General features: G+C 47.9%; 1 protein-coding gene across 1 annotated transcript in view; it reads left to right on the forward strand.

Moving 5' to 3' along the window:
• Positions 1 to 1,396: 1,396 nt before the first annotated feature.
• LOC103204199 (toll interacting protein) overlaps positions 1,397 to 10,151 on the forward strand; it is a 79,359-nt gene continuing 70,604 nt past the window's right edge. Inside the window, exon 1 of the mRNA XM_042782108.1 lies at positions 1,397 to 1,468. Within this exon, the coding sequence (XP_042638042.1) occupies positions 1,397 to 1,468 (72 nt within the window). The remainder of the gene's footprint in view (positions 1,469 to 10,151) is intronic.

The raw sequence follows: 10,151 nt of genomic DNA on the forward strand, positions 1-10,151 counted from the left end.
TTGGGCAATCTACTTCTGTAGTGATACCGCCTCGGAAACCCAAATTGGACTCCAAGGCAATGAGGTTTTTTGTTTTTTTAAAGGGATTGGTTCACTTTCCCGGGACCCTTTCCAGACCTCCACCCACCACATCTCCACTCATCAGCTGCTTGGTCTGGACTTGACCCATATCTGGAGCCCCAAGTGTGGTGGAAGGCTGTGTGGGTGGGTGTCATGGTTGTGCGTATGTTGGCTTGAGCCACCCGGACTCCATCCCACACTCACAAACACACATGAGTCCTTTCCCATCATCCCTGAGAAGCTGAGACCCCTGGACCCCCAGCTCCTTTTATGGACAAGCCACATAACCAGTCTTTCAGCCTCCCCTCCCCGAGGGGCCCTGGGGGCTCCCAGTGGGGGCCTGGGTGCTCAGAGACAGCTCCACAGGGCCCTGAGGCCAGAGGCTTTCAGAAAACACAGCAGTAGGACCCTGGTCATGAGTTGAACTGTGGACTGGGAGTGTGACTGGAGACAGTCTTTGAAGATTTTGTCAGTTCACGTGAGGTTGTGCTGGAGTATGTTGTTGTCATGTGCCGTCGAGTCAGACCTGACTCATGCTGGAGTATGGTGGGTGCTAATCCCCCTGAGGGGTAGCCTTCTGAAAGAGGAAAGACAGACACTGGAAGGATGGCCCTGTGAAGACACACCTTCAAGGCAAGAGACGCCTGGGGTGAGCAGAAGCTGGGAGAGACAGCCCTTCCCCTGTTCCTGGGAGGGCTCGGCCTTGACCGGGCTCACAGCCTGCAGCTCCCTGAGAGGAGAGGCTTCTGCTCTTATAGGACTCTCCCTCGCCTCTAGTGGTCCTTCATCTCGGCGGCCCCAGGACCCTCAGACAACCCCTGGGGTGGGCCCTCAGGATCGTGGGTCCCCCCCTTTGTTGTCACCCCTTCGGGACCGTGGTTAAACCCCCATTTGCAATCCTGTCCTCGGTGGAACCTTGGGACCATGGTTGTCCCCCTGTTTGTGTCCCCCACCCCTGGGGACCATGGTCAGGCTTGATCATGATTTTCTGAGCACCTGCAGGTAAGTCCTGGCTTGGGGGTGGGCAGGGGATGGGCAGATGTGTGCATGGGGTGGAGCGTTAATATCCAGACTGTGTTGGCATCGCTAGGACCCAGGGGCCTCCTCTCCTTGGGCTGCCTGGGCCAGGCCCTGAGAGGATGAAGCCTGCCTAGCCACAGAGGGTATGGCCGGCACCATCCGCTCCCTGCCTCCCGGTACAGCCTGCCAGCCAGGCCGGGGAAGCTCTGCTTCCCTCTTCATGTTCACAGCCCCTCGGCACTAAGGAAGGGGCTGCCATTTGCAGGGGGCGGGACCCGGCAGCTTGGGCCAGGTCTGCCTCTCTGTGCTGCCCAGCATGGAGGTGGACTGGGGCATCCACCAGTGGAAACCGAGGAGCCAGGGCATCCTGGCCGCTGGCTGGGCCCAGGTGCGTGGGATGCAGCAGGGCCAAGAGTGGGTCCCTGCTCAATCTTGTTTCCTGGAGCCCAGTGTTGGGCCCATCACCAGCCCTTCTGGCCTGGGCTTTCTGTAATCAGTTCTCTGTTCCCCCCACTTTGGAAGGGCTGTAAACAGACAGTGTGAGCCAGAGGGGGACTGTCCATGGCCCGAGAAGTGGGTGGGGAACAGGGAGTGAAAATCAAGGGAAGCGTGTGGACTGTTCGCCTGCTCCTAGGACCCCAACTTCTGATCAAGATGGGGCTCTGTTTCGTCTTACTTCTGGAATGTGGCCTTGCTGCTCTGGGACCACCTCTGTGTGGGGTCTCATTGCCCTTGACAACATAACATAGTTCTTAAAAGAGCCTAGTGCCCAAGGCAGACATTTTTTACTAGTTAAGCTCTGTTTTAAGAAGACATTGGGGGACACTTTTGGTTTAAGGTTTAAAGATGATCTGACCATAATCATTACAGGTGTTCATCCAACCTCCATGGCTCTAGGAAGTCTGGAGTCCTGGAGAATTGGAAAATGCAAAGACTTTGAGCATGTATGATTTGATTAGCTTTGAATGCACACACCATGCAACCAACACCTCATCTTGATCAAGATCTTGAACATCGCCAAATCCAGGAAAAAAAAAACAAAAAAAAAAACAACCCACAGCTGCTGTTGAATTGACTCTGACTCATGGGGACCCACATACAACGGAGCTAAACACTGGCCAGTGCTCAGCCAGCCTCACAGTCCCTGCTTTGCCTGAGCCATGGTTGCAGCTGCTGTGTCAGTTCATTCTGTTGCAGGTCTTCTCTTCTTCTTTACCAAGCACAATGCCCTTCTCCGGGACTGGTCCCTCCTGACAACGTGTCCGAAGCACGAGACGACGTCTGGCCATCCTCGCTCCTGAGCAGATGCTGGCCGTGCTTCCTCCAGGACAGGTTCATCCATTCTTCTGGCCGTCTTCTGGCCGTCTGTGGCGTGTTCAATATTCTTCGCCAAGACAAGTCAAAGGCATCAGCTCTTCTTTGACCTTCCTCAGTCACTGTCCAGTTCTCACAAGCACATGAGATGGTTGAAAACCATGGCTTGGGTCAGGGACATCTTAGTTCTCAAAGAGACATCTCTGCCTTTCAACTCTTTAAAGAGTCTCCTGCACGAGATTGTTCAGTGCAAAATGGCATCTTGACTGCTGCTTCCGTGGACATTGATCAAGGGTTCAATGAAATGAAACCCTTGACAGATTCAGTATGTTCTCTGTTTATCGTGATGTTGTGTGTTAGCCCAGTGGTGAGGGTCTCTGTTTTCTTTATGTTGAGCTGTGATCCATCCTGAAGCCTGTGGTCTTTGTCCTTCGCCACCTTTTGCACCACCCAGGGATTCCATTCTGATGTCTATCACCATCGATTTGCTTTGCCTGTTTTCAAATTTCCTGTAAGTGAAATCAGACTGTGTGGAATCATTTGTGTCTGGGTTCTTGTAGGAGCTCTGGTGGCATAATGCCAAAAGCATTTGACTGCTAAACAGAAGGGTGGCGATTCAAACCTACCAGCCACTCCTTGGAAGGAAGGTTGGGCAATCGACTTCCGTAGAGATACTGCCTCAGAAACCCAAGGAGGGGTCACTGTGAGTGGGGACTGACTCAATGGCACTGAGTTTGGGTTTTTTTTTTTTTTTTGGTCTTTTACATATAATATTGTTTTTAAAAATGTTTTCCCTTAATACCTTACAGCTCTATTGAGACATAACTGAAGTACAATTGACACAGAATCAGTGGGTACAGCGTGAACTCCTCCCTGTGAAACTAACTCTATAAGGTAGTCTGACAAAGGACACACAAGGGCAAACATCTCGTGACATATCTACAATGGGCAAGTGCGTAGAGACAGAAGTTTCTTAGTGTCCCCAGGGCCTGGGAGAAGAAAACAGCGGGTTATTGCTTCAGGGAAGCTTCTGGTCAGGGTCATGAAAACATTTGGAAGTGGATAGCACTGATGGCTGACGACATGGATGCAGTTGTTGTTACATGCTGTCAAGTCAGCTCTAATGCAAAACAATGTCACGGAACCATACACTCATAAATGTTAAAATTATAGGGTGAAAATTCCAATTTTCTACCAACATCCTAGAAGTAACAATTGTCTCAAAACCTTTCCTAATGCATTTGTGCATGCACACTACATCAATCTGTCTTGGAAGAAGTACAGCCAGAATGTTCCTTGGAAGCAAAGATGGTCAGACTTCATGTCATCTACTTTGGACATGTCATCAGGAGGGAAATGTCCCTGGAGAAGGACATGCTCGGTAAAGTAGAGGGTCGGTGAGCAAGGGGAAGACCCTCAACGAGATGGACTGACACCGTGGCTGCAATAACAGGCTCAATCACAGCAATGATTGTGAGGATGGTGCAGGATGGGGCGGTCTCTTGTTCTGTTGTACACAGGGTTGCTATGGCCCAGAACCACCTCGGCAGTACTAACAACAACGACATTACATCAAGGAATATGTTGAATCATCAACCATTGCTAGGTAGCAGACTACTCCCAAATTTAATGCCTTCAAACCAAAACCAACATTTATTATTTATTCCCCCACACACACATACAGCATTATAAGAGGCAAGGAGAGCATAATGATAAGCGACCTATTTCTCCAGGGAGATAGGAATTTCTAAATGTGTATACACCAGATAACATGTTCTCAAAACACACACATACACACACAAAATTCACAGCGCTTCCAACAGAAGTGGATAAATTCATAATCACGGTGAGAGATTTTTAGAAACATTTATTTATTTGTGATTTAGGTGAAAGTTTATGGAACAAATTCATTTTCCATACAGTAGCTCTGGTTGCGTAGTGCCTAAGGTATCTGACTGCTAACCAGAAGGCTGGAGGTTCAAACCCACCAGCCACTCCTTGGAAGGAAGGTTGGGCAATCTACTTCCGTAGTGATACCGCCTCAGAAACCCAAGGAGGGGTTGCTGTAAGTCGACTCAACGGCACATAACAACAACAACAACACAGCAGTTCACACACATTTTGATTTAATTGATTGCATTCCCCCCAGTGTAACACGTCTCTTCTCACTTCCTCCCTGTGGTTACCTTTTCCCTGTGTCCTTCTTTCCTGTGCATTTCTGCCCTCTGGGCTGTCTCCCTGTGCAAACACTGCCCTCCTGATGTCCCACATGATTGTCTAAGAAGTGAACCTCCCTGGTGTAATTATTCGTCTCTTAGGCCTGTCTGCTGTTTGGCTGGAAGTGAAGCCACGGGAGTGAGTTCAATTCCAGACCTAAAGGTGACTAGTGATCATAGCCCCGGGGTCTCATCACTCTCCATCAGACCAGCAAGCCTGGTCTTTTTTTATGATTCTGAGCTTTCTTCCACTCTGTTCTCCCACTCTATCCAGGATGTCCAATTTCGATCCCTTTCCGAGTGGTTGGCAGTGGTAGCCAGACGTAAGGTGAGAGATTTTAACACAAAGCTCTGGGTAGCTGACAAGCAGGGAAAACGCCGGAGAGTGACTCAGCAAGGATCTGAACAAGGCCCGACCATGTCCACGGACCAGGTGGACAGCACATTCTTTCCTAGGATGCAGGACATTCACCAGAACCGATCCATGTGCATGGCGCCACGGGACAGCTATGGCTGGCTGGCAGAATTCTTGCTGAAACAGTTGGTTAGAAGCCAGTGAGAACCCTGTGGCCCACACTGGTGCCACCTGCAGCGATCGTGGGGCTGGTACAGGACTGGCAACGTTCCGTTCTGGCGGGCTCAGGGTCTGTACGAGTCGGGGTGATTTGAGAGTAGCTGCAACAAGTCTGTGCTGACCTAGAAAGCCAGTCCCAACCAATGGGAAAGGGCTGGAAGCACACAAGCCGAGTTCTTTGACCACAGTGGAATTAAAGTGGAAGCCAGGATGGGAAAGATAAGCAGAAAATGCTCATCTATTTGGAAGCTAAGCCGTGTCCTCAGCGCCAGACTGTTGTTAATTCTGCATAATCCCACTTGCTTCTGTTCTCCGCTGGCCCCTGGAGAAGGCCATGCTGGAGCTCCCAGAATCCCTTTCGCGTGTATATTCTGACAGCGAGAGGTGTCTGAACGGCGGACGGGAAGGGCCGCCATTGTTGTCCAGTGGCAGCCGCACAGAGGCCATGGCTGTCGTTGGTGGCGGTTTCCCTTTTTCTGGGACCAATCTGAGCATCCCTGTTGAGGTGCTGCAGGTGACCAAGGACACTGGGGGTGGCTCTCAGGCACTTCAGTGCTTCAGCCCTCGAGGTCACAGGTCTGGCTCCCTGCTGGCCCACACTTCCTGAAAGATCTGAAAGTTCAGACCCTGAATGTTTAGGCCTCTAATTGCTTGCAGTAAATCTCTTTCTACTCAAAGTACCCAGAGAGGCTTCTGTTTCCTGACGAAGCGCCCCCTCATGACCTCCCTTGGTATCAGCCCTGTTTCCAGGAATCAAAACCAAAAAACCAAACTCACTGCCATCGAGTTTATTGCCAGCTCGTAGTGATCCCGGTTGGGTTTCCAAGGCTGTAAATTTGTATGGCAAACTGCCCATCTTTCTTCCACGGAGAAAGTTCCAGTTCCACGGAGCGACTGGTGGGTTCAAACTACCACCACATTGGTAAACATCCAAATGCCCTAACCACTACACCACCAGAGCTCCTTGTTTCCAGGAAAGCAGACCTCAAAGATGGGAATCTGGGATTAGTTACCAGAGCAGATCAAGTTCAGTATCAGTAATAACCTTATCACTGTGGAAAACAGGATATAGATACTCCAAGGGCAGAACTAATAAAAAACAAACCATGCCCACTGCTGTGGAGTTGATTCTGACCCACAGCGCCCCTAGAGGACAGAGTAGAACTGCCCCACAGGGCTTCCAAGGCTGCCAATCTTCACGGAAACAGACCGCCACATCTTTCTCTTGCAGAGCAGCTGGTGGGTTCGAACATGCCAGCCCTTTGGTTAGAAGCCAAGGCCTTAAACCATTGTGCCACCAGAGTGCCTTACATGGGCATGTTGTCATTAATACCAAACTAAACTCACTGCCATCGAGTCAGATCTGACTCATAGCGACCCCTCCTCGGGTTTCTGAGGTGGTATCTCTATGGAAGTAGATTGCTCAGTCTTCTGTCCTAGGAGTGGCTGGTGGGTTTGAACCTCCAGCCTTCTGGTTAGCAGTCAGATGTCTTAGGCACTACGCCATGTTGTCATTAGGTGCTGTCAAGTCGACTCTGACTCTTAGGGATCCCACGTACGACAGAATGGAACACTGCCTGGTCTCGTGCCGTCCTCACAATGCTTGCTATGCTTGGGCCCATCGCCGCAGCCAGTGTCGATCCGTCTCGTGGAGCCCTTCCCCTTTCTTGGTGGCCCTTGCTTTAGCAAGCACAATGTCATTTCCAGGGACTTGTCCCTTCTGACAGCATTTCTAAAGTACCTGAGACGAAGTCTGGCTTTTCTTAGTTCTAAGGAGCATTCCGGCTGTACTTCCAAGATAGGTTTGTTCGTTCTGGCAGTTCATGGTATATTCAGCACTCTTCACCAGCACCACAACTCAGAAGTATCAGCTCCTTCCCTCTTCCTTAGTCAATGTCCAGCTTTCACATGCATATGAGGCAATTGGAAACACCAAGGCTTGGATCAGGGGCATCTTAGTCTTCAAAGTGACAGCTGTGCTCTTCAGCACTTGAAAGGTGTCTTGCAGCAGGTTTGCCCAGTGCAATGCGTCCTTTGATTTCCTGACTGCTGCTTCCCTGGGCATTGACTGATCCAAGTAAAATGAAATGCTGGGCAACTTCCATCTTCTCTCCATTTGTGATGATTTTGCTTATTGGTCCAGTTGTAAGGATTTTCATTTTCTTTACGTTGAGGTATAATTCAGACTGAAGACTGTCATCTTTGATCTTCATCAGTAAGTGCTTCAAGTCCTCTTTACTTTCAGCAAGCAAGATTGTGCCAATTGCATATCACAGGTTGTTAATGACCCTTCCTCCAATCCTGATGCCACATTCTTCTTCATATAATCCAGCTTCTTGGATTATTTGCTCAGCATACAGATTAAATAAGTATGGTGAAAGGATACAACCCTGACACACTCCCTTCCTGATTTTAAACTGTGCAGTATCCCTTTGTTCTGTTGAAATGACAGCCTCCTGGTCTACATACAGGTTCCTCATGAACACAATTAAGTGTTCTGGAATTCCCATTCTTCTCAATGTCATCCATAATTTGTTATGATCCACACAGTTGAATGCTTTTGCATAGTCAATAAAACACAGGTAGACATCTTTCTGGTATTCTCTGGTTTCAGGCAAGATCCATCTGGCATCAGCAAGGATATCTCTCATTCCATGTCCTCTTCTGAATCCAGTTTGAATTTCTGGCATTTCCCTGCCAACGTACTGCTGCAATACTTTTTGTATTATTTTCTGCAAAATTTTCCTTGCGTGTGGTATTATTCTTCATTAATTTACATGTTCTGTGGGCTCACCTTTCTTTTGAACGGGCACAGATAATGTACTGCTTCCAGTCAGGTGGCCAGGTAGCTGTCTTCCAAATCTCTTGGTGTAAATGGGTAAGTGCCTCCCGTGCCGCATCCACTTGGTCAAATAGCTCAATGGCATTCCATCAATTACTGGAGACTTGTATTTTGCCAATACCTTCAGTGCAGCTTGGACTTCTTCCTTCAATACCATTGGTTCTTGATCAAACTCCATCCCTGAAATGGTTGAATGTCAACCAATTCATTTTGGTACAATGACTCTGTGTATTTCTTCTATCTTCTTTTGATGCTTCCTGCATTGTTCAATATTTTGCCCATAGAATCCCCCAATATGGAAAATTCAAGGCTTGAATATTTTCTCCCAGTTCTTTCAGCTTGAGAAATCCAAGCATTTTCTTCCCTTTTGATTTTCCAAATCCAACTCTTTGTACATTTTATTATAATACTTTACTTATTGGTCCTCTTGAGCTGTTCTTTGAAATCTTCTGTTCAGTTCTTTTACTTAACCATTTCTTCCATTCACTTTAGCTACTCTCTGTTCAAGAGCAAGTTTTAGAGTCTCTTCTGACCTCCATTTTGGCCTTCTCTTCCTTTCCTGTTGTTCTGGTTCCCTAGTGCCACTCTGACAGGAATATACCACAAATGGAATGGCCTTAACAAACAGGAGTTTATTCTTTTACAGTTTGGAGGCTTTAAGTCCAAGTTCAAAGTGCCAGGCTCTAGGGGCTGGCTGATAGCTCCTCAGCCTTGGGCTTCAGCTCTGCCTCCAACTCCCAGCCCACTGAAGCTGGGGGCTTCTCTTCACTCAGGCAACTACTGGCTGATGAGGATAACAAGCCCAAGGTCAACAAATAAAATGGCACAGTCCCAATGTTACCAAACCACACAGCAGGCCATTAATTTAAGTTCATTGTAAGTCCCAAGGTTAACAGAGCATGGCAGGCTGCTGAACAACAACTTGGCTACATGCAGGGTCCAAGCGTGCCATATGCTAGAGACTATCCCCAAGGCTTCTCCTTATGTACAGGAAGCAGACCACATCCCAAAGGCAGCTACTCAGCTGCTTGTAGTAGATCCCACCATGGACTCGATTGCCAGTCTCATCATGGGGAATACTGCATCCAGCTGCCCAGCCACTCAACCAGGACCAGCCAAGTTGACATACAAATTTAACTACCACACCTGTCTTTTCAATGACTTTTGTTTCCTTCATGGATGATGTCCTTGATGTCATCTCACAACTCATCTGGTCTTCTCTCTCTGGTGTTCAATATATCAAATCTTTTCTTCAGATGGTCTCTAAATTGAGGTCAGATATACTCAACATCATATTTTGGATCTCGTGGACTTGTTTTAATTTCTTCAGCTTTCATTTGAAGTTGCATATGAGCAATTGATGGTCATGTCTACAGTTGGCCCTGGCCTTGTTTTGACGGATGATATTGAACTTCTCCATCACCTCTTTCCACAGATGCAGTTGATCTGATTCCTGTGTATTCCGTCTGGTGAGGTCCAGGTGTATAGTTGTCATTTATGTTGTTGAAAAAAAGTATTTGCAATGAATAAGTCATTGGTCTCGCAAAATCCTCTCATGCGATCTCCACAGTCCTTTCTATCACCAGGGCCATATTTTCCAACTACCAACCCTTCTGCTTTGTTTCCCAACTTTTGTATTTCAATCACCAATATTTATCAACACATCTTGATGGTATGTTTGGTAAATTTCAGACTGCAGAAGTTGGTAAAAATCTTCGGCTTCTTCATCTCTGCCTTTAGTGGTTAGTGTATAAATTTGAATAACAGTAATATTGACTGGTCTTCCTTGTAGGCATATGGTTATTATCCTATCACTGACAGCACTGTACTTCAGGACAGATCTTGAAACATTCTTTGTGACGATGAATGCCATGCCATTCCTCTTCAGTTTGTCATTCCTGGCATAGTAGATCATGTGGTTGTCTGATTAAAAATGGCCCAAACTGGTCCATTTCATCTCACTAATGCCTGTTGTTGTTGTTGTTATGTGCCATGGAGTCAGACCTGACTCATAGCGACCCCTTCTTGGGTTCCCAAGGCAGTATCACTACAGAAGTGGATTGCCCCATCTTCCTTCCAAGGAGTGGCTGGTGGGTTTGAAGTGCCAGCCTTCTGGTTAGCAGTC

The sequence above is a fragment of the Orycteropus afer genome, unplaced genomic scaffold, assembly GCF_000298275.1.
Source record: "Orycteropus afer afer isolate SDZICR_OR568_19922 unplaced genomic scaffold, OryAfe1.0 scaffold00244, whole genome shotgun sequence".
Lineage (NCBI taxonomy): Eukaryota > Metazoa > Chordata > Mammalia > Tubulidentata > Orycteropodidae > Orycteropus > Orycteropus afer.